Source organism: Euprymna scolopes, chromosome 5, assembly GCF_053919585.1.
Source record: "Euprymna scolopes isolate OS-2025 chromosome 5, ASM5391958v1, whole genome shotgun sequence".
NCBI lineage: Eukaryota > Metazoa > Mollusca > Cephalopoda > Sepiida > Sepiolidae > Euprymna > Euprymna scolopes.
The window spans coordinates 10,921,987-10,947,934 of NC_136486.1; the positions used below are offsets into that span (position 1 = coordinate 10,921,987).

The 25,948-nt window shown below is 32.8% G+C and overlaps 1 protein-coding gene across 2 annotated transcripts in view; it reads right to left on the reverse strand.

Annotated features, from left to right (window-relative positions):
* Window positions 1-9,980: 9,980 nt before the first annotated feature.
* The window catches only part of LOC145276706 (QRFP-like peptide receptor), a 983,229-nt gene continuing 967,261 nt past the window's right edge, over window positions 9,981-25,948 (reverse strand). For both annotated transcript variants that reach the window (XM_080127903.1, XM_080127904.1), the window contains 2 exons: window positions 16,619-16,743; window positions 9,981-10,568 (listed from right to left, as the gene is read on the reverse strand). In XM_080127903.1, the coding sequence (XP_079984029.1) occupies window positions 16,637-16,743 (107 nt within the window). In that variant the 3' untranslated portion in view covers window positions 9,981-10,568; window positions 16,619-16,636. The remainder of the gene's footprint in view (window positions 10,569-16,618; window positions 16,744-25,948) is intronic.

The window sequence follows — 25,948 nt, forward strand, 5'->3', positions numbered from 1 at the left end:
GTTTTGAAAGAATCTCTTCCATTCCCTCTTGTTCACCGAAATATATCGAACCCAGAAGACCCCTTTTTTTCCTTTTTTTCTTAATTTAATTTTTAATTTTGTTGCGTGAGAGCTTTACATAGTCTCAACGTGGAGCATCATCGTAACAGCTTCGTCTCATCATCTAAACAAAGGAGAATTATGCCCACTTCGGATTGTTACCTTGTGCCGTGGAAGATTCAAAATACGGATTGGATACCTTTACCTCACTGCTACCAAGACTTTTACTTCGGAATTTACCATATAATTTAGATATGAAATTCAATATCCTTTTCATTTTGAACCAATATATAATTTCCCTTACTCTATTATTTAGAAACTTAAAAAACTTTTTCATTATGATTTACTATGTTTATTGTATTTAGCAAATTAGGTATAAACCATTATTTATAATTTTTGCTAATATTTTCTCCTCATAATATAACAATATAGTTCCTAATATTTTCTCTTCTGAGATGGATAGACGTTGAAAACCTATTGGTTAAGGAGAATTATATATTGGTTCAAAATAAAAATTATATTGAATTTCATATCCATATTGATGGGTAGATATCGAAAACCTATAAGTTAATGAAATATACTTATTGAAAAGTATAATTTGTCTTGCATATAATAAAAATTCTAGATTTGAAATTTAACCATTTCACTTTATAAAATTTAAATTACTAAATTATGATATATATATATATATAAATATATATATATATAAATAAATAAAATAAAAATGCATAAAAGCTTAAGTGCCTTAGGTACCAGATAGGCATATATATATATATATATATATATATATATATATATATATATATATATATATATATATGCCTTTCTGGTACCTAAGGCACTTAAGCTTTTATGCATTTTTATTCTCATAGCATTTATATGCTAGTTGTCATGTCGCAGAATGGATCTTGTAATCCTAAACTTACTTATTAATAGTTTATCTTTTTATTTTTATATTGTATTTATCTATTTTTTCATTTATTAGTAAAAATAGTAACCGTATTATTTTACATTTTTTTTACTGGGGAAGTGGTATTATCCACTGGAGAGCCATGTAATTAACAGCTGTCCTGTTTTTAAATCTCCGAAACAGCTACATGGCAAGCAGCTGATGATCCCCGTTTTCTATTTACAAAATTTAAGTAAAGGTTTTCTCTTTTCATCCTCATGTAGTTAAATTCTGTTTTAAAATTGAAAACTTTTGCGAAATCGGCTTATGAAAGTGCTCAGTCTATTTCTATTTAACAATTTTAGTTAAGGCCACTTTTTGTTTTCATCCTTATATAAATGAATTCTCTTTTGTAATTATAAACTTTTTAGAAGTCAAATTATGTAGGTGCTTAGTCTGCGATAGGTTAAAGTTAATATTTTTTTCCTTACGGGAATTTAAACTGTATTCTTTATTTTTATTTTTGCATTTTTTTTATTCAAAGCTTCTTTAGACTATATATATATATATATGTATATATATATATTAGGCACCGCCAAAACTGGGGGGGGGGCAGGTCAGTACTTTTTGACGGACCGTCTTTTTAAAAATCTACCAACAATCAGGTAATTATCCGATCAATACGAAATTTTCAGCGATTATTAGGAGAAGAATGAACTTTATAACAGTGTACTTATTTTTCATAAACGATATTTATATATATATATTTTTGCTTACAACCCCCCCCTTGTTTTGAAGTGGGAACAAATATGCTTAAAATAATCATCTGAAACTGAACAAAACATATTGTGTTGTTGTAAGGGACAGAATTATAGATTAAAAAAAATTGTTTGCATACCTTATTTTGACGTCTGAATATCAGAACTTCGATTGTGTTTAATTATCTCGCTTTTGAGTTTTGAAGTGTGAAATTCGGTGAATATGTAAAGTAAAATAATTAATTTAAGTTAAGCAAAACAAAAAAATTTTTTTTTTAATATTTATACGAAAAAAGCCATTTTAAAATTTTTGATAAATAAATTAACAATTTTTTTTAGCGAGCCGAATAATGCATGACCATTATTAAACAGGGCATGCTTTGAATAATCGATACAAAAAAAAAAAAAAATTCGATAAATGTTGTGCCCTTTGTGTTAAAAATAGCATCATTTTTTTCGATCCCGTTTGAAAACGTTTGCCGCCTTTCGACTACGGTGGACCAAACGCGCTGAAATAATTTTTTTTATTCTGCTTTAAATTGCCCCCCCCCCATTTTGGGGAGCCTGGCCCCCACACACATACACATTAAAAACCAAACTCATACAAATGGTCACCCATCTGGTACTGGCCAGCCTCAGCTTAATAATACATTAAAATTTTCGTCACTGAAAAATAAGTTTTTTTGGCCTGTTTGGTCTTCCATAGTTTTCTTCTTATAAAACGCAAACGTAAACAGAGTCGATCTCGACTCTACATCGACGCGAAAAATTTTGTTATCTATATGAATAAGTGGAATTATTTGAAATTCAGGTACTTATATTATAATATTTTTGCATATTTTCTTAGAAAATCATCCTAAATCTTAGTTAGACAATAAATAAATAAATTAATTATTTCAAAAACGTTTTTTTTTTAAATATTTAAGTACGTTTTTTGTGCAAGACAAAAAATGTCAATTGTTAACTTTTTGGGAAATTTTAACATTTAAAATTTAATTAAAAGTAGTAGAAAAAGTTTTACATTATTCTGTTTTCTATATGATAAAATTCAGGGTTTTATCTTTCTGGAAAAAAAAAGTTACTCAGAAATAATGGATTTTAATAAATGTAATTTAGTTTTAAAAAATAACAACAACTTGATTTTGCGGCCAGTTTTGGCGGTGCCTAATATATATATATATATATATATATATATATATATATATATATATATATATATATATACTTTTTGTACAACAGAGAAATAGAGTTAATTTAAAAAGATATATTACATTAAGGAAAAAATAAGGATGAGAAAGATAATAAGATTTCCTATGACATTTTTCAAAAGAGAAACATTAGAAATAATCACAGTAAAAAGTTTCCGATAAAGATCGAAGCGGAAATTCGTAAGCTGAACATAGATTGGAGGTAAATCTCTAATAAATTCATGTGTGTGTGTGAGTGTGTGTGTGTGTGTTTGTGTGTGTGTATGTGTGAAATCAGTAATATCTTTGTTCACATTATATTTGAATGTCTGCATGTCAGTTGAGTCAGGAGAGCAGGAGACCGGGAAGGGATTCCAAAATGTAGCACTTCGAGGAAAGAAACTAATAATGTAGAACGCTTTCAAGTATCTAGGGATCGCTAAGTGAAGGGTGGAATTTTGTTTTTCTCCCTTTAAAACTTTACACATGCGCAACGCTTGTATTGCCGCCATATGTCGTGCCCACTCTTTAATGTAAGCAAAATATTAAAAATTTTTCATTTAATAAAAATTTTAATTATTGATAATTTTTATTTATAATTCAATCGTTTTTTTTTTACAAGGTAGTCACCACTTATCAAGGCCCGGAAGCCACTCGGGGATAAGTGTTATTGTGTGTACAGTACGTTAGTGTTGGAGACTTGATAAAGTGTCTTATTTAAGGAGGCGGTTCATCAGGAATTTGTTCAACTTGGACTTGAAGATATTCAGGTTGTAGTCAGGTGGGAAACAGACAACCGGAACAGAGTTCCACAGGAATGCACTTCTAAGAAAGAAGCTTTGTTCATGGAATCTACGTTTTGATTTTGAAACAGATAAGGAGTGGGGAAAATTTTTGACAGTCGTTTCAGCTAGGCGGGTGTTTATCGTGAAAGATTGGCGAGGGGGGGGACCAGAGATTGGAGTTCAGACGAGCACCTGCGATGGTAGTAACGATAAAACAAAGACAGGCTCGCAACGTCTCTCCTATGGGAGAGAGGTTGCAGGGAAGAGAAAAGGGCATCACCCACTAGGCCACGAAGCCTATTTTGTACTCTGTCAAGGCAGGATAGGCTGTTTTTAGCAGCTCCTGCCCAGATGTGGCAACAGTACTGCATCTTTGGACGTACTTGGCTTTTATACAGATAGAGAATTGCATCAGAGGTGAGATATCTTCTGGAGTGTTAGAAGGATCCTACCATTTTTCCAGCGATCTTGGCAACTGACTTGATGTACGTGTTCCATTTCAGGTCAGGGGTAAAGGTCAAGCCCAGAAGCTTATCAAAACATGGAGCTTCCCCTAGACGAGAGCCACCCATATCAATTGATGCCAGATGGGGATCAGAGCGTTGATGATGTAAAGATAGGAGCTTGGTTTTAGATGCATTAAAAGTAATCAGCCACCTCCCCCTCCACTGTACTATACGCTCAAGATCATAGGAGAGAGAATCTGAGAGAACTTTGTCATTTACGGCCTTTGATGTGTTGCCATAGATGGTCGTGTCATCAGCATAGATGTCAACGAATGATTTAAGCATGTGTTTTGGGAGATAATTGATGCATAACAGGAAAAGAGTTGGGCCTAGGATGGACCCCTGAGGGATTCCAGCATTAATATTGATGGCCTCTGATTTCTGCCCATCAACTACTACTCTTATGATCCTATCGGAGAGAAATTATTTTATGATCGAGAAAACATTTCCAGTTATACCATAGCTGGAAATCTTGTGAAGTAGGCCCTTATGCCATACCTTGTCGAAGGCCTTCGATATGTCAAGAGCAATTGCCCTAGAGAGGAAACCTTTGTAAAGAGATTCGCTAATCCTATGAGATATAACAATTAGCACATCTGCTGTAGATCTGGCAGAACGGAAACCATATTGCATGTCACTAAGAAGGTTATTTCTGCTGAGGTGGTTGACTATTTCTCTATTTAATATGGATTCCAGCAGCCTACTCATGACACACAGGAGACTTATTGGTCTGTACTGAGAGGGAGATGACTTATCACCTGAGTTCTTAAATACGGGGCATACTGATGAGGTTTTCCAGGTTTTTGGGAAGTAATTCTTTTTAAGGCAACGCTTAAAGAGTTTTGTAAGTATGGGAGCAAGTTCAAGTTGAAGCTTTTTCAGCACAATGATTGGAATGCCGTCAGGGACAGTTGCTTTACTGGAATCAAGGTTCTTGATTAGCTTGGTGACCTCACGCACAGATATTTGTATGTTGCAGAGCGTATTGTCCGTTATAGGAGGAAATATGGGGAGTTGATGGCCTTCGTCGCATATGGTAGAATTAGCTGCAAAGTTCTTAGCAAATAGTTTGACCTTGTCTGATGCTGACGAGATGACCTCAGGTCCATTGATGATGGTTGGGATAGAACGCACACTTCTGTTCAGGATCCTGTTTGCTATTTGCCAAAACTGGTGGGAACCAAGCCGCTGCTCAGCTACTTTGGATTTAATGGACTGAGCATATAGCTCTCTAGCATTTTTTATTACTTTTTTGCAGTGGTTGCTGGCAGCCCTGAAGGCAGCTTTAGTCTCAGTGCATCTATTACGATGGTAACTATGGAAAAAAGTGATTTCTGTGTGCGATGGCAGCAGCACATTCTGGGGAGAACCATGGCTGGCTGTTAGGTATTGGCAAAAAGGTTAGTGCAGATGTAGAGACCTTGTAAACTTCACGGGAAGTTGAATTCACAAGCGGCCCCCCCATAAGTCGAATGTATATTTTGGTTAGAGTAGATGATTTTGACATTTTGACGTTAGTTTTTTTCTTTTTTAGGTAAGCGTCATAGTCTCCACACATAAAACACCGGGTATTTTTCAATTGTCACGCATATCATACTGATCGGGCTCCACGTCGCTTAACCTCGGTGATCTAAGGAGAACCTATGTGATCATGTGATTATGTAGTACATGCATTTATTAACAAAATTGATTAGATCTGGAAGGTAGAGAACAGTTAACATTCCAGTACTTTTTCATGTGTCGATAATACAGCCTTCATCGGAATAAAGTAATTAATTTTTTACAGTTTCTACACGTTAAAAGTATATGGGTCGGTAGCAATTTTTAATTCTACTGCGTTTGCTATGACTTATTTGATGCGTTTCTTTTTGTTTATGAGTTCTCAACCTTTAATAATTCTCTACTTTACTCCTGAGATGTCTATTTCTATTCGTCAACTCCATTGTAAGAAAATTATGTTAACTATTCTGGGCTTTAACCCATTTGAGAAAAAGGTAGGTCACATGTGCCCGAACTATTATGTTTTATAGCACTTTTTTGGTAAATAAACAAGCTGGTTCACTTGTAAGACTGACAATCTATCTATCTATATATCTATAAAAGTGAACGTGTCTGTCTGTCTGTCTGTCTGTCTGTCTGTCTGTGTGTCTGTGTGTCTGTGTACATTTCCCTACGCAATAACTCTGTCAATTTTTAGTCTATAAACTCGAAATTTGAAATACCGGCTACTGAGATTTGGGAAAATCGATGTGACGGGTGTCAGCCAGAAATTTGGCTGTTAAGGGGTCAAATTTCAACGATTTGACCTTTAAGAACTCTACCAAACTCCTCCGACAATTTTGGGTCTAGACACTTGAAATTTTAGATATAGGTTCCTTGAACCTGGATCTAACTTAAAGTGATTTGAGCCCGAAACTATAAATTTTAAGGGGTCATAATAGGGGTCAAATTAAAAAAAAATTGACTACTTTTTCTTTTTTGCTCAACGTACACTTCCAAATACTCGGGCAACGCCGGGCACCCATGCTAGTATATCTATAAAAGTGAACGTGTCTGTGCGTCTGTCGGTGTGGCTGTGTGTCTGTGTGTTTGTCTGTCTGTGTACATTTCCCAACACAATAACTCTGTCAATTTTCAGTCTACAGACTCGAACTTAGATATACAGGGTACTGAGATTTGGGAAAATCGATGTGATCGGTTTTCGGCCAGAAATTTCGCTGTTAATGGGTCAAAGTTCAACGATTTAACCTTTGAGACCTTTACCAAACTCCTCCAACAATTTTGGGTCTACACACTTGAAATTTTATATATAGATTCCTTGGACATGGATCGCATTTAATAACTTGATTTTAGCCGAAAACAATAAATGTTAAGGGGGTCACAATAGGGGTGAAAGTTAAAAAAAAATGGGCCCTTTTTTTTTCTCAGCATACACCTACAAACACCCAGGCAACGCCGGGTACCCATGCTAGTATATCTATGAAAGTTTACGTGTCTGTGTGTCAGTGTGTCTGTGTACATTTTCCTACGGAAATAACTCTCTCAATTTTAAGTATACATACTCGAAATTTGATATACAGGGTACTGAGATTTGGAAAAATCTATGTGGTCGTCTTGGCCAGAAATTTGGCTGTTAAGAGGTCAAAGTTCAACGATTTGACCTTTGAAAACTCTACCAAACTCCTCCGACAATTTTGGGTCTAAACACTTGAAATTTTATGTATAGGTTCCTTGGACATGGATCTAACTTAATAACTTGATTTGAACCCAAAAACAATAAATGTTAAAGGGTCATAATAGGGGCCAAAGTTAAAAAAAATTGACTTCTGCGGTCTCTACCAAATTACTCAGACAATTTCTGGTCTAAACATTTAAAATTTTACATAAAGGGTATTCAGAGATAGGGCAAGCTTTTTAATCGATTTGGGTCGAAAATTTTAGTTACCAATATATAAATGTATGTATGTATGTTTGCATGTCTGCCTAAAACTTTTGACAGAGGTGGCGGATTTTACCAAGATCAGTATCGTTTTGAAGTTCGACCTTTCAGACGACAAATATCGAAAAATAGGCTAAAACATTCATATCTTTATCTTCAACTGGGCACTTTTCAGCAGGGGTGGGGTTGTTCTTTTCCTCCTTCGCGGTACGGGTTCGAGCCTGCCTTCCTACTACCACTTTTTTTTTTGCTCAACATACACATCCAAACACCCGGGCAACGCCGGGCTGAAATGCTAGTATATATATAAAAGTGAAATTGTCTGTGTGTGTGTCTGTCTGTGTATCTATCTGTCTGTCTGTTTGTGTACATTTCCCTACCTAATAATTCTGTCAATTTTCGGTCTACAGACACGAAATTTGACGTACGAGGTATTGATATTTGGGAAAATCTTTCTAATTGGGTTTCGGCCAGTAATTTTGCTGTTTAGAGATCAATGTTCAACGATTTGACCTTTGAGAATTCTACCAAACTTCTCTGCCAATTTTGGGTCTAAACACTTGAAATTTTATATATAGATTCCTTGGACATGGATCTAACTTTATAACTTTACTGGAGACCAAAACAGTAAATCCTAAGGGGTCAAAATTGGAGTCAAATTAAAAAAAACATTTGATCTCTGCGGTCTCTAAAATATAAGTCAGCTAATTTTTGGTCTAAACATTTGAAATTTTACATAAAGTGTATTCAGACATTGGGCAAGGTTTTTAATCGGTTTTTGGCAAAAAATTTGGATTCCAAGGGGTCAAAGTTTAAAAGAATTTACCTTTGCGGTCTCTAGCAAACTATTCAGCCAATTTTGGGTCTAAACATTTAAAATGATACATAAAGGGTATTCAGACATGCAGCAAGCTTTTTAATAAGTTTTTAAGCGAATGTTTCGCTGAAAAGAGGCCAAGGTTGAAAGAGTTGACCATTGCAGACTCTACCAAACTCCTCCGTCAATTTTGGGTCTAAACACTTGAAATTTTAGATGTAGGTTACTTGGACATAGGGCAATCATTTTAATTTTATTTGATTCCAAAAACAATAAATGTTAAGGGGTCCAAGTTGGGGTCAGAGTTAAAAAATTCTGCTATCTCTACAAACTTTTCTCTGTGGTAGTTAAGGAAGCCTATTATATAAAAGCATTGCCGTACATATTCACACTTTTTAATATATACATATGAACATAAAGTTATGGACAGTACATAGAGCCTGGGCAAAGCCGGGCGGACTGCTAGTTAAATAAAATAATTAAAAGATCAAAACATATCTTGGGAGACGCTAATAAAAGTACAAACCCGACTTCGAAATCTAGTGAAAGATATTCTTGTCTCCCTCCACTGCCATTTTCTCATAGAAAATAGTTCCTGTACCTCTACATGGCCACCATTCACCCATGCATGGAGTATTGTTGCCACATCTGGGCTGGTACATCTACCACTAGTCTCTACCTCTTAGATAGGGTAAAAAAAGGGACCTTCAATCTGATAAGCCACACTTTGTCAACTAATCTCCAACCCCTGTCCCATCGACGCAATGTTGCATCCCTGTGCTTGTTTTATAAGTATTTTGATGGAATGATAAACTCGTTACATTTGTGTCCTCTTGACGTACATATCCATGACAAAACCGCTTAGCAGCAAAATCTCACCCTTTCACTGTTGACGTCCTTAAATGCCAGACAGCTTTCTACTCTAACAGAACAACTAGACATTGGAAGTCCTGCTACCTGCTATCCTAACTGTGCTGATATGCAGAACTTCAAATCTAACGTAAACCACCACCTTAATCTTTCCTAGGCATGGTCCCAATTAGTAGCCTTCACGCCCAAGCGGCAATATGCCTTGGTTGGGGTAAAGGCGAGTAAAAATACAAAAATACGAGCCTATCATGCTCTATCGTTATATTCATCACAGGTGCTCGACTGAGCTTCACTCTATGGTTCCCCCTCCCTCCTGTAAGGAATTCGCGGAAAACACTAGTCTAATTACAACCACTATTATCAATTTCTCTTACTCTCCGCCTGTGCCTAAAACTAAATAATAATTCCATGAACAGAGGTTTTTATCCAACAATTGCTCGTCTGTAGAACGCAATAACATAGAGATGCGTCCCACCTGACTATAACATAGTCGTTTTCAAGTTAAACGTGAGCAGGTTCTTGATTAGTCGCTATTTAAAATAAATTAACTTATCAAATTGCTATCATCACAGTATCCATTAACCCGTATCGTTTTCCCCGGGCTTGATAAGCGATTACTATATGGTAAAAAAAACAAAAAAAAAACAAAACAAAACAAAGCAACAAAACACTATTCCAAGAACAAAATGCTTTTTTTTTGATAATCGATTTTTTAATTCGCACACAAAGAGGTTTTGATTGTTAAATTGTATCTTATGATAATTGAAATAATGATGGAAATATTACCAAACTTTTCTTGCTGTCTAATCAGGCAATATTGTTTCTGTAAGGTATGTTGCTCGGGATCACCTTTATGTTAGTTCGTTTTATATTCCTTAACGCGATTTCCCTTTTGATCCCAAAGGTTGTTCGCGGTGATTTTTGGCTGCACAGACTGCCGTGGAGTTTTTGCTCTAACAAAGAAAAAAAAAAAATTTAAAAAATAAAAATAAATGTCATAAACAATTGTCTTTTGTCAATGCGGTCTCGTTTCGAGAAGTTCGGGTTAAATAAAACTGTTTAATTTACTTCTTTTTTTTTTCATTAAATTTGAATTTTTTTTTCTGTTCGTCTATTATGGCATTCGAACATCGCGTCTGTTACTCTTTTACTTGCCAAATTTTCTTCTTCTTCTTCTTCTTCTTCTTCTTCTTCTTCTTCTTCTTCTTCTTGTCTCTAAGGATCCGCCGTCACAACTTCCGGTCCCAATAACGGGGTTCCGAAACCCGCACGTGCTGTCTGCAAAAGAAAAGAAAATCGAGAAAACAAACAAACAAAATGTAATTATTTTTTTCCGAAGAGGTTACTATATGTCAAGGCCCGGATGCCATTCGAGGATAAGGGTTAATGTGCATATTATAGTCATTCGGACAATAGCGTAATAATAGTTTGTGTTGGAAATTTGGTATAATTAGATTTACGAGGACGGTCCAATAAGAACTTGTACATTGGACTTGAAGACAACAATATTGTGGTCCGCTCGAAAGAAGACCAGTGGAACAGTGTTCCACAGGCTGGCACTTCTAGAAAAATAGCTTTGTTCATGGAATCTACGTTTAGGTTTAGGCACCGATTTCTTCAGGAAATACATATAGTTTTTTTTCTTTTGTATCATGCTGTAGGTAATGCCTGGCATGCCTTTAGAAGTTGGTAATGGATATATATATATATATATATATATATATATATATATATATATATATATATATATATATATATAAGGTTTATATATATATATATATATATATATATATATATATATATATATATATATATATATATATATATATATATATATATATATATATATATATATATATATATATATATATATATATATATATGTATTGCAGCAAGCATGTGTTCATAGCTCAGGCATTGACGTTAAAGTAAATTGTAAGCTAAACGTTTTGGTTTCGATTCTTGATGGCGCCGCACGAGTCATTTGCTTAAAAAAAACTTTTTTTTAAATCAATACTATATATTGGGTCAAATATAATATAATAATATGCATTAATCAAAATATTGTATTTTTCGACCGGGCAATACCGAGCAGTCTGCTAGTTTTATATATTTACTTGATTCGTAAAATGAAATTGTTCACGCCCAATAAACAGAGCCCAGACTTTTTCTGTCATGAAAATATTTTAATCCCAAATATGTCAGCCAAGAATCAATGGCAGACATTCTCATTCGAATAAAGAAAATTGAATACCCGATCCTCGATCTGAGATCGTGACGACAATAGCAGAAACCTTATTTTCTTGAAAAATAATGTTGATGCATTAAAGGCAATGTTAGCAAGAAGATGTCAGAACTGACATGAACTCAAATTAGATTTTGAGTCGGGTGTCAGAATATCACGTTGAACACACGTGCGGCTCAAGCGTGAGTTTTGATCTCTCCCGTGGCTGAGCTTCTAACGTGAATCAAGAGTTTGTTTAAACTTTTATGACTTTTTATAACCTTGATATATCATTACTCTCATAAGTTCATGCGTTTCATTCTTTCTAAAAGAATTGTGATTCTAGGATATCTTGAAGAGGTTGACAACACGCAGAGAGGTGATGGTGGCTTCGTGGTTAACGAACGGACCGACATCCTGAGTGTTCTAAGGTTGAATTCAGTTCGTTCCGCAGAAAAAAAACTTTCACTTAGAATGTTGGTAACCTTCACGTGGTCTCTCCTGTAAGGACCTGAAATCTTTCTAAAAAGAATTCTAACTAGAAAGATATCGGGAAACCAATGCCAACAATAAACTTATCTGATTCATACAAAATAAATGAATTACAAGAAGAGGTTAAGGGTTAGGGTTAGGGTTAGGGTTAAAGCTAGGGTCTAGGTTTAGGTTAGGGTTTAGGGTTAAAATTCAATCACAAGCAGGGGTTAAGTAGTAAAACTCTTTCTACAGTGTAAGAAGGTACCTTTATGAAACATAATCACACCATAACCAGATTTTTTCTTCTAAGAGAAATTTCTAAGTTAAAAAAAAAAAAAAAGTTGTCCTTTTTTTAAAAAAAATTTTTTTTTTTTTACTTTTTCATCCCAAACAAGGGATATTGCTACTTGAAACGTAAAGCTTTACTATTTGGGATTGTGTATAACAGGGGGCTGTGGGTAGTCGACCAACGAGATGTCTATTCACATTACATTTAAATTTAAGCAGGTTAGTACAGCCAAGGAAACAAACAACGAGGAAGGAATTTCAAAATCTAGCAGTTCAAAAGGAAGAAAAACGGAGTAGAAGGCTTTCCAGCATTTAGGGACTTCAATAGTGAAGGGGTGTAATTTTGCTTTTAGATGTCATCAGGCATCTCTATATGAGTTCCATTTTTTTCAGCTATTTAATATGTTACGTTTCAGTTCGAATTATCGTGTTTGTGATCTGTCAAGCTTAAATTTGAAATCGCATATTTATGGTCTGTCAAGCTTAAATTTGAGATAGCATATTTATGGTCTGTACAGCTTCAGTTTGAAATAACAATGATAAGGTGAGTAACGATATAGTAATTTAATATAGTATTTTCTGCTTTTTCTTTAATATAGTATTTTTAATGCTTAGATTCGAAATAAACTCCTTGCTTTTCCTATTTTTTTTTGTTTCAAACTAGCAGTTCAGCCCGGCTTTGCTCGGGCCCTATGTACTGTTCATAACTTTATGTGCATATATATATATATATATATATATATATATATATATATATATATATAAGGTTTATATATATATAAGGTTTATATATATAAGGTATATATATATATATATATATAAGGTTTATATATATATATATAAGGTATACATATATATATAAGGTTTGACTCATGTCCAAGTAAGCTACATCTAAAATTTCAAGTGTTTAGACCCAAAATTGGCTGAATAGTTTGTTAGAGACTGCAAAGATCAAATCTTTTGAACTTTTACCTTTTGGAAGCCAAATTACTGGCCGAAAACCGATTAAAAAGATATTCCCAAATCTCAATACCTCTTATGTTAAATATCGAGTCTGTAGACTTAAAATTGACAGAGTAGTTTGGTAGGAAAATGTACACACACGCACACACAGACAATTTCACTTATATATTATATATAGATAGATACATTATATTTGCAGTAATAGTTTTTATCAGTTTGGCAGACTTAAGTTTTCAATAATAATTTTTGGTCTGTACGCTTAAGTTTTACAAATATTTTCTTTGATATGTCATGTTTGAAATAAGTTTTTTTGTTTTTTGCATGCTTCAGTTTGAAAGTTTTTGTTATCTATCTATCTATCTATTTATCTATCTATCAGATATAATGGAACCGTGTGTGTGTGTGTGTGTGTGTGTGTGTGTAAGTTCGTTCTCTAGGGACTCGAAAACGGCCGGGACAATTTAAAAAAAAAATTCACGCGAAAGTGCTTGATGTGTGTGAGAGTGTTCTTACGTAGGTTTTGTATCAGAATGAGCCCGATAAGTATCGAAAATCAATAATTAAAAAATCCGATCAAAGAAGGAAGTTTGATTTTGACCACGCTTAAACGCCCTAATATTACATGTGCACTTTTACAATTTTCTCACCTCACAAGCAGAAAGGCTCAGCCTATAAAATCAGCAGTAGGGGTTTTGATAAGACAGGGACACGTTCAAGATGAACTTTCTTTTTAAATCATATTTGAATCATGATACTTGACTTTTGTACATTTAAGTATAATTTAAGTGTTTATTTAAAAATAATTTCATAAAATCCACAGTTGGTCCTTTGATAGCACAGGGCCGACTTCGTAATGAATGTTTCTATTTAAAACACAACTGAACTATGATAATTGGCTTTTGAATTTTAAACTTTAAGTGTAGTGATTATATAAAAAATGATTTTATAAAATCAACAGTAGATTCTCTACAGTGCAATGTAGACTACAAAGTATTGTGGACTGAGTTCCGGTACACTGTGTGAGGAAGTCACTAACTAGAGCAGGCAATTAATCAATTCGATAAAAGTGTGGGCGAGTTAGTCGACTTCGATAACAATAGTGCTATAATAAGAAAAATGTTTTATGACTTGTTAACTCTAGGTTTGAGAGAGTAATTTATTTAGTTTGCACATTATCACGCTGTTACGCTCCAGACAAGGCATGAAGCCACTTGATGTAAGGAGCTAAAACATACTACTTCAAGGTCAAAAACTTGCCAACGATAAGTGTTACATGGAACAAATTCTGACACAGAAAATAGCAATTCTTCCCTCTTTGTCAGAAACATCGTTCAAGGACAAAATAAGAGAAACGAGAGTTACGTGGTTGTCGAAAATAAACTCAAGATTCACTAGTGAATGTAGTGCTACGGAACAACCTGGATTCGAACTCGTTTCCCCAGTTCGTCAGCACACGTCAGTATCCACTTCGACACAGTCACTTCCCACACAGATAAACAAAAAAAAGTAAGTCATCTCAGAATCAACTATTCAATATTCATGACGAAATGATGAAAAGTTCCCATTTTTTGATAAAAATTCGATTTCTTTGATGAATGCTTAGTAGATAAGCAGGCAGTCAATTGACAGTCAATTGACAGTCAATGTAGCAATGATAAGTTAGAATGACATAGTTGATTGAATTTTATGCGAAATAAAAGTATATGGTATTCTTTTGGGAGAAATTACATCATTCCAATTATTTGAACCGATAATTACTATACGAGGAACGTCGCTAAGTCATTATTATTTCTCGTTAGTTTCGTTTGATCTTACCGATCATTTCTGTTCGAGTATTTTTCTTTGATTTAGGATAGAAAAGTTACCTTGGCAGTCATTCATGTTTTACACTACTAAGGTGGCCTACCTTCTAAGGCGTTTCCGTAGTACATGGTATTCCAATTCTAATTCAACCTACAGGATTGTTAATAAAATTCACATTCTGCAATTCGACCATATTTGCTACGAATAAACTTCAATCTATGTATGTCTCGTCCACAAAGTTTTAGATGCGAATATTCAACATTTGTATTATCGCCGTTCAATAATAATATATGGGCATTTTTGACGATCGGCTTTATATTCACCAGACCAGAACACCCCAAATTCATTATATGTGGGTGTATATCGTCTATCAAAACAATTCCCATACCATTCATAAAATGAAATTGGCCATCACAGCTAAAATATGGGCAGTACCAAGAAAGGGGCGCATCAGTTATTTCACAGATATACAGAGGATTGAATGTCAATAAAAAAGGCCGTTGGACATTTATGACTGAAAATTAGTGGACAAGTCAGGCATAGACTGTAGTTTATTTGCAAAATATATGGTTAGATTGCAAAATATCCAATTCCTAGATAAAACAACTTCTTTTCGCCTAGAACATTCACTCTGAGAAACGCGTACTTGCTATGCAGTGGTTATTCAAGGAACTGTGGTGCAGTGGTTTTGAGAGTATTTGGAAAAAGGAACACTCGTATTATTTGGATTTGGTTGAAGGTTCAATTCTCAGTGTGGACCTCTATCCAGTCATGGCTGACGGAACAAGACCATGCTACCCCCGTGAAGTAAATAAAGGGTTCCGTTCGAAATTCCGTTCAAATTCCCGAGTTCGATACAAACATTCCTGAGCTAGACAAGATACACCTGAAGAAGATCGGAAGTTACATCGGCCAAAACATTGTGAAAATCACACTCAAGATGAGAACAGTTGTCCGATGAACCAAAATAATACGAATAACCAACCCTCATCTAAAAAATTCAGAAACGTAAAATGGAACAAGTTTCGATTTATTATTTTATTATTTGAATCTTTTGAGATGAGTAATTTGTAAATTTATTCATTTATTTGCCGATTGTTAACCCCATCTTCATAATTGTTATTTTTACAACGTTTCGGCCAACTATTTCTCTGACCTTCGTCAAGTGGTTAACAGGATAGGAATGCTGAGTCTATTAACTGTATCCTCAGTAATTACTGCATTTCTATCCTGTCACGGCTAATCGCCTGATGAAGGCCAGAGGAATAGTTGGCCGAAACGTCATAAAGATAAGTATGAAAATGGGAATAACACTTTACAAATAAATAAATATACGTTTCAATGTATAGTGAAATTGAATTTTATTCAATATAGACGGCTTTCTAATTACGTGGTCATGTCAGTATGCGATCGGAGGATGCAGTCGACTCTTTTGCAGGTAGACAATTATATGAAGGGTCAGGTACTTTCTGGAATAGTAGAAATGTTAGATGTTCGAAATGAAACTTTCCTAAACAATTTGAAATTTTGTCAATCAATATGAGGACGAAATAAAAACGCAAATAAAGAAACTCACCGTCCTAAAACTGGAGAATTATACCCTGGTGACCATGGTAGAGCTATGAAAGGAGTCAGTACGTGAGGTTTCCATCCCAATATAAAGGCGTCTATTCCGTCGACATCGAAACAAGGTGCTCACTCCTAGGAATGGAAAGAGATGAAAAATGATTAGATAAGATAAAATAGCGCGAGTGCAGTATGAAAGCGCTAAAAACATTACAGCTTCAAGTATAACATACATATCAAGGATATTATGATTATTTTCTTATGAAATAAAAGTGCTCACAAAGAAAACAACGAGCAACAAGGTATGATTGATTCATGCGTTTCAATAATCGGGGAGAAAAATACAAAAGATCACATAATCGGGGAGAAAAATACAAAAGATCACATAAAAATATTACAGAAAATAGATCTAACTGCCACAAAGTAAATCTTTTTTGTTTATTAAAAACGAAGAAAAAAACCTACTTTCTCTAAGAATTTCACCAATTTGATGAGTCGATCTTTAAAAATTTTAGCGTACTTTGAATGTTCATTGGAAGTACAATATAAAGTTGAAGTGAAATTTGTAATTGTCACAAGTTGTAAAAAGAACTGTGGCACTATATCTTATTACCCGGTTTTGGTGGTTGTTAGCACCCTCCTTCTGCATGGCCGTGATTTGGCCGTAGGCGGAGGGATACATTGTAAAAAGAACTATGAACTTGTAAAAAAATCCTTTGATTGATTAAAATTAGTTATAGCGAAGAAATCAATAAATGAAGTTCTGAGTCTAAAACGGACATTACGTTAACCATTATTGTAATCAAATATTCGATATGTAGAATATTTGATTACAAAAACATCCGAAAATGCATTTATCAAGAACATTAACATACACCGAATTTAATGCTTCAAAGATAGAGGAAGAAGCCTTGGCTATCATGTGGACAACGACGAGATTAGCAGCTCACGCGTCTTGCGACACATGTAGTGATCGAAGTACAGAGTGGAACGATAAAAGTGTTGCCCTAAAGAAAACAACACTACAGCTTTATTCTAAAAATTTTATTGAAAAAAAAAATCAATTTTAGTAACTTGATTATGTAGTAGAGCAAACATCTATTCAATGTAGCCGCTTTCAGCCCCAATCACCACATCGATACGGGTCCGGAACTGGAAGCATACTTTTTCTACACACGCTGGTACGAGCTCGCGACGATTAGACTGGCTTTGGTGTTGTAAGAGGTCATGTTGATGATTTTATCATCATATACCCACACAAAGTAGTTCAGCGGGTTTAGATCGGGGAAGTAGGGGGGGCAATGAGAGAAGTCGTTAAAAATGTCGTAGCACACTTTCTAAAGCCAAGCCTAGATATCTTTGGGTTGTGGGCCGGAGCCTAGCACCTGATTGCACCAGGTGATCACCACACTCTTCAGCACAACCAGGTACACTTCGGTGTTGACTTTCAAGCTGAATTCGAAGTATATATATATATATATATATATATATATATATATATATATATATATATATATATATATATATATGCGATGCATCCGTTCAGTTTCGAAAGACGAAGGATACTCCCTGTAGGGGCCGCTCCGTGTATAATTGTATGGCAAGAGTTGCGCAATCCCTGACGCCAGATATTATATATATATATATATATATATATATATATAAAGTAAGTTAAGTTATAAAATATATTTTTTATAACTTACTACCTAGTTATACCTACGCATTGAGCACTGTTGAAGTAAATACTTAAAGTTTACGCATAAATCTATACTTTCGTATATTAATTCGTAATTAATTTATGTGACTAAATGAAGTAGTCACACACACACACACATACACACACACACACACACACACATATATATATATATATATATATATATAATTATAAAACTCAAATGATCTTGTAACGATGTATGTAACCCACTTTCCGGTTTACGACATCCGATTGCGCATGCGCGCATGCGCGCATGACCTGCGTACTGAAATATTAACGTTATTATTTCGAAATTATTATTTAACATGGAAAGAGTGGGGTTTAAAATAACTTAAATGTAATACAGAAATGAACGTTGTAAAAAAAAGAAGACAGTATTAACAATTGTTTATTTGGATAATTTAAACGCGAAAAAAACAAAACAAACAACAAAAGAACAATTGGGACGCTGAAATATTAACACTATTATTTCGAATGATATATATATATATATATATATATATATATATATATATATATATATATATATATATATATATATATATATATATATACGTTTCATAACATAAAAGTTAGCAAGTCATAAGCACTTGGGCGCAAGTTGTTTAGAGAAGAAAGAAAGTTAGACAACTTTCTGCTGTCTGTAATCAATATGGTAAGCAGTCCGACAACCTTTTTCCTTATGTTTTCTTTTCTTTCTTTTCTTTTTCACTTTATTATTCTGTATCGATTGATACGCACGTTTTTAGTTCACTGTTGTAAAACCTTCCGATCATTACTCATTTCAGTTAATCGGACGATAAGAGAAAACGTTCAACCGATAATGAACACCATTTCACCGAAGTATTCCATAATTTATTACTAATTGGTTTTGAGAGTTACCGCAATGTAAGAAACCAAAGATTTATCATCATCTAGAGTGACTCATATTGCCCTTCATTTTTCCCGTAACTATTAAAGAAAGCTTTAGATATGACTATAAAGAAGAAACCTTAACAAAATTATATATACGTACGTATAAAACTATCCAGAAGAAGAAGAATACAATATGACGATAAATTATAAGATAAAAATATAGGAGCGCAATTTTGACATTATGCCGGACTCCTAGACTCTGATTAATTATAGTTAGACTATACTTTCTGAATGAAATGAATAAAGATATATCAGACATGCTGGGAAGTTCATGTAGATATGATACATTATTTTTCGTTAATTCTAGTAATACAAATTTAGAGAAAACTAATAAAAAAAAAAACGTTTTACATCATTTGAAAAAATAAGATGTTAAAATAACCATTGAAATAGATATAACATTAAATTTAAATAACACTTTTAAAGCTACGATAAAGCAAACCACATTTTATACTAGATTGACGATAATTGTATCCACGCGCAGCTTGTAAAGCATCCTTATTCTCAGTATTTTTAAAAAAAATATGGAAGCTATCTTATCACGCACAGATATTCAATAGCAATGAACAATATGGACGCTTCATTAGATTTCGATATAATAAGAAAATTAATTTTGTTAAAAATAAACGCAGTTTGTAAATTCCATGCCACATTTTATCATATATGTTTATGGTAACATTGGATGAAAATAAAAAAAAAATCATACCAAGTTTTTGATTTTTTAGATGAGAATTGATTATTCATATTATTTGGATTCTTCGGACTATTGCTTTCATTTTGAGTGTCATTTTCACAATGTTTCGATCGTTGTAACCTCACACCTTCTTCGGGTGTATCTAGTCGAACTCGGGAATTAACGGTTGCCACATCGTGTTAAATTCTATATTTTAACACGATATAGGAACCGTTAATTATAAGTACAGTAATAAACAAAATGAAGCCGAATGTTGGATCTTGAAAAAAGTCAACAAGAAGAAAATTGCTGCTTTTGAATTGTGGTGCTACCGTAGACTTCTCCGTATAAGACCAGTGGACAAACGTAAACACGAATGGATTCTAGTGAAGATAAGACCATATCAAAGACTGTTGGAAAAAAATCAATGACAGGAAATTGCGATTTTTGGGACATGTGGCCAGAACAGATGGCTTAGAAATTATCTGCTCTTTGGTACAACCCATCGCAGAAGAGAACGTAGAAAACGAAAAAACAAGAATGTCAGGCAACATGAAGAACATCGCAGACATTAGCATGGCTGAGTTGGTCAGAATGGCGCAGAAGCGGGGTCAATGGCGATGATTCGTGAAGCGTGCCGCGGCTGGTCTGTAATGACAATTTCGTCAAAGAGAGAGAATAAATAAAACATTAATACACGCACGCACACACACACACACACACACACGCACGCACGCACACACACACACACACACGCATATATATAGTAATAATTATTAATAAATAGTGATATTTTCAGCTAGAAACAAAAATAGGTTTAATTTAGAAAAAAATATTTACAACTAGTAAAATATTCGCAATAGCACTGTCCGCAAGGACCAGTGGCGCAGTGGTTATAGTATTTGGAAAAATCAATTGTAAGAGTGATATTCTCCTGAAGGTTGAAGGTTCAATTTTAATAATAATTAATTTTTAATAAGCACATCTTAAGCAACATCCTTAAGTAAGTCTACTACTCTTTTTTTTATTATTCATAAGAAAATAAGGAGCATTGCTTTTAATCGTTTAAGCTGCAATATATTAATATCCTAAATATTAGATTATCACAATAGTTCGTAAACACTTGCGAAAAATTGAATTTTTTATGCAATTTGTAATTGATTTTTTTTGTTTGCGTTTATATTGTTATAGTGATTTTCATCATTTTATTCCAGATGGCAATTAATAAAATTGAGATGCGAATTTTGATTTGTTACTGCTGAAAGCGAGGTCTTTCAATCAGGAAAGCAGCAGAAGAGATTTGTACTACCGAAGTAGAAAGAACGATTATTAGGTTGGTGCAAAAATATTGTCGCTTTTTGACGTTCAACTTCACGTCTAAAAGCGACATTATTTTTGCACCAACCTAATATATGCGGCGATCTGAAAGGGGTACAAGCGTTTTGATTCTGGCGATATGAATCTTGACGATGTCTCGTTCAGGACGGCCGTAAAAGTTGAATGATGAAAACTTGCAAACCATGTTGGACATTACGCTTTCAACGACAATTGGCTAGTGAGCTTGGTCAAATTTGAAGAATTGGATGGTGTTGAGGTTCTGCCACATCTAGCCTTCAGTTCTTACTGTGATCCATCAGATTGCAGCCTTTTCCACTCAATGCAGCACTTTCTGAATGCTGCCGATTCGACTCATTTAATAAAGTCGAGAAAGCGTGTCAAGAATTGTTTTATTCGAAGATGGCTGAATGGTACGTTGACCAGATCCAAAAGCTTGAAGATCGATGGCAAGAAGTATTGGAAAATATTGTGATTATTTAGTTTTTTTTTTTTTTTGTTGTTTTTATTACTTGACGAGTAAAATTTCAATTTTTAGAAAATGTTTACGAACTTTTGGGGCAACCTAACAATATCCGTATTTCAATTAATATTAAAAAAATAGTAAATATATTAAAATATCATGTGTAAGTTATATGCCGATCCGTTTTAAATACTTATGTTTAGTTTTATGATTAAATGATGTGAAGACACTTAAGGTAAATTCATGAAACTTAAATGAGTAGACACTAATTCTTTCTTATAATTAATACTAAAATATTAAAGAATGTAAACACTTGTAATTATAAAGAATGTAGTATGCATGTTTTTATGATTATTATCTATATAATATTCTGATTTTTTCTTCCATAGTTAGTCAGTACGTTACGCTTTGAAAAACGCCAGATACAATTTGTGAAAGCCAAAACGCTTTAAAAATGCCAAATTTCGTGAAATTTTTGTCTTTAAAAAGGCCAATCTAGCAACTATGGATAAGAATAGGAGAGTGACCTCCCTTTCTTTCAAATATCATTAAAATAATAATATATAATGATTGTTGCAATTGTGTAAGGAAAAAATCGTAGTAATTACGACGGAAAGCGGTTCTACACCGAAAAAATAAATCAGTGAAAAGTTACATACAGAAGAAGGAGAATTAGAAAAAAAATAAATAAATAAAAATAAAAAATAAAAACAGTGCAAAACAAGAACATTGTCTGTCGAAAGATGCTGGACTAAAGGAGAAAATTAAACATTGTCCCTTACAATATAATTTTGTTATTTGTATTGAACTATGTAGCACAATATTATTTTCTGAGGATATTTAAAATAAAATAGACACTATTTTCATAAAAATGTTAATAAACTCATATTTACTGCATGTTATTTATCTTTCTGTCGAAAAAGTTAATTTTTTGTGTCAACAAGAAAAATATCAACTTTATCAAAACATATTTGTTCATTACTTATATTTATCATTCCGTGGAATTTCTACGAGCCTGCTTGTTATAAATTATTGATAGCTAGGATTAGAAATAACTATTCCTAGACTGTAGATTTAGGATATTACTGTGGTCAGTAGATGTTTTGGTTATATATAATGTTTCTGGACTCTTAAGGGTTTTGGATAAGTGGATACTATAATTAATTAAATGTTGTATTTTTTAAAATTGACTTCTTTCGCTGAAACGAACATTTTCAAAATATTTATATATAAATACCATTTGGACTAATTATATAGATATATAAGAAGCTAATGACTCTATCTTTATATCTGCTATTATATAAAAGTGATTTTGTGTGTGTATGAGTTCCTTCCTCATAGGTTGCGAAACGGCTGAGCATATCTTTTGCAAGTTTCACACAAAGCTAATTTATATGCCTGGTAGTGTTCTTAGATATGTTTTGTACAGACATTCATCCGATAAGTATCTAAAATAAAAAAAAAAATTCGACCTTAAAATAGCTTTTCTCTCTTATAGACAAATAAAGAATAATTTTTACGTTGCACCGGCAAAGGGAGATAATAAAATTTTAGCAAATCATTTCTTCTTAAAAAAACAAATTCATCATCATCTGGAGATATAGCTTAGTGGTAGAGTATTTGACTACAGATCTGCTACTTTTCAAGCGCGGGTGTATCACTATTTTATTTTAATTTTTTCTTATTAATGAATTCGATTTACGATAAAAGAAGAGGTACCATTTAAGATCGTCGCAAATTATTTCTTCGTTTGCATATTTTAAAACTAACCAGATACTCAAGTAATTTATACGGCTTAAAAAATATGGCATCTAAACAACAACAACAACAACAACAAGCTCATGTCCCTCACTGGAACTGTATTTTCATTGTGAATGTTATTTTTTGTCTCTGTTTTTTTTAAAAATATTTCTGGCGCAAACTGGTCAGTATAGATGTAAAAAATTAGACAGTCCTTATACATTATTAAAAAAAAAAAACATAATAAACTGGAAAAGTAAACACCTGTATACACAGTGACCTTCATGTCTTTCTACAAAATATTCTATCAATTCTTTCGTCTCTCTCTCTCTCTCTCTCTCTCAGCAAGCCTCGCTTAATATATATGTTAATATATATATATATATATATATATATATATATATATATATATATATATATATATAATCTCCCCCTTTTAGTCGATCTTCTTCCTTTTCATTTTTCTTACTTTTAGTCGATCCTGTTTCTTTTTACATCATAGTCGACCTTTTTTTATAAGGTTAAAAAAAATGCCCCACTTCGCTTTTAAACTATTACAATTCTGTTGTACTTCGAATTTAATATATATATATATATATATATATATATATATATATATATATATATATATATATATATATATATATATATAATCTCCCCCTTTTAGTCAATCTTCTTCCTTTTCAATTTATTTTTCTTACTTTTAGTCGATCCTGTTTCTTTTTACATCATAGTCGATCTTTTTTTATAAGGTTAAAAAAAATGCCCCACTTCGCTTTTAAACTATTACAATTCTGTTGTACTTCGAATTTAATATATATATATATATATATATATATATATATATAATCTCCCCCTTTTAGTCGATCTTCTTCCTTTTCAATTTATTTTTCTTACTTTTAGTCGATCCTGTTTCTTTTTACATCATAGTCGATCTTTTTTTATAAGGTTAAAAAAAATGCCCCACTTCGCTTTTAAACTATTACAATTCTTTTGTACTTCGAATTTAATATATATATATATATATATATATATATATATATATATATATATATATATATATATATTAAGTAATGTGATTTATAATTTAAAAATTTTAAAAAAATTTTTAAAATTTAAAAATCAAATTTTAATTAAATTAAAAATCAGTTTCATAAGAAGGAACAACAACAAAGTCAATTATCTGTACGATCGTTTCGGAAATCCGTGCTTTTTATTTGTGGTATACATGAAGTCACGTAGAACAATTATACATAGTTTTTTTGGTAAGCACGGTCTCCTCATCAGCAAAATTTCCGAAACGATCGTACAGATAATTGACTTTGTTGTTGTTCCTTCTTATGAAACTGATTTTTAATTTAATTAAAATTTGATTTTTAAATTAAAAAATTTTTTTTTTAATTTTTAAATTATAAATCACATTACTTAATATTGAATTAGCTCTAGGACATTTAACTATCGAGCTTATTATATATCTAAATTAAAACGAGCATTTCCTGTATTTTAATTAAACTAGTAATTTCACTATTACATTAAAATACACTTAGCTCTTTAGACTATTATTCTAATCTCCTTTAAATTATATATATATATATATATATATATATATATATATATATATATATATATATATTTATAAACAGAATTTATATCTAGTATATCTATACAATTGAGAATGTATGATTGTGATAAACTTCTAGACCTATAAACCTACAGACTTGAAATTTGGTGTATAAGATATTCAGACATGTCGAAAACTTTTTAATCGGTTTTCATCCGAAAAAAAAAAGACGGGTTGCTAAGAGGTCACAATGGAAAAAATTGGTACGTGGGGAGATTGCTTATATTACGAATAAGTAGGTTTGAAAACACTTTTAAATCGTGTCAAACTCGCCTAATGGTTATCGTAATTTAGGTTGTGGTTTCGATCTCATCTCGAGAATTTTTTTTTGCTTATAGAACTTTTTAGAAAAAAAACCCATAATACTCGTATGCACATATCTCGGTTTCTTTCCGTTTTTCTTTACTTTATTTAAAAAAATGAATTTAACGTTACGTTTAATACCTACAGTATTTCTGTTTGTAATAAATGAGAATTTTGTAATAATTAAAATATAATTATGTGTCGTTTACGACTGGGCAACGCTAGTCGACCTGCTAATATCTATATAAACAGAACGCTATGATACTTAAAAGAATTTTTTTGTTTAGTTCAGCATTTTTGCTAGCAATACTAAACTATGTAATAATAAACAAATAAGAACTAACAGTCAATTTGTTCATCTAATAATAAGAAATCATTAAAAATCCGTCGATACAGAATTATCGAAAAGCTTCTATAGAAATTGAAAATCTATGAAAGCTAACCATTTAAGATACCGAAGACAGAAGGCATTTTACCCAAAAAATAGTATTGAAAAAAAAAATGTCCCTTTGTTTATTTTACGCGGAATATTTCGGTTCACGTCCGCCATTAAAAAAAAATCAATTTCACTTT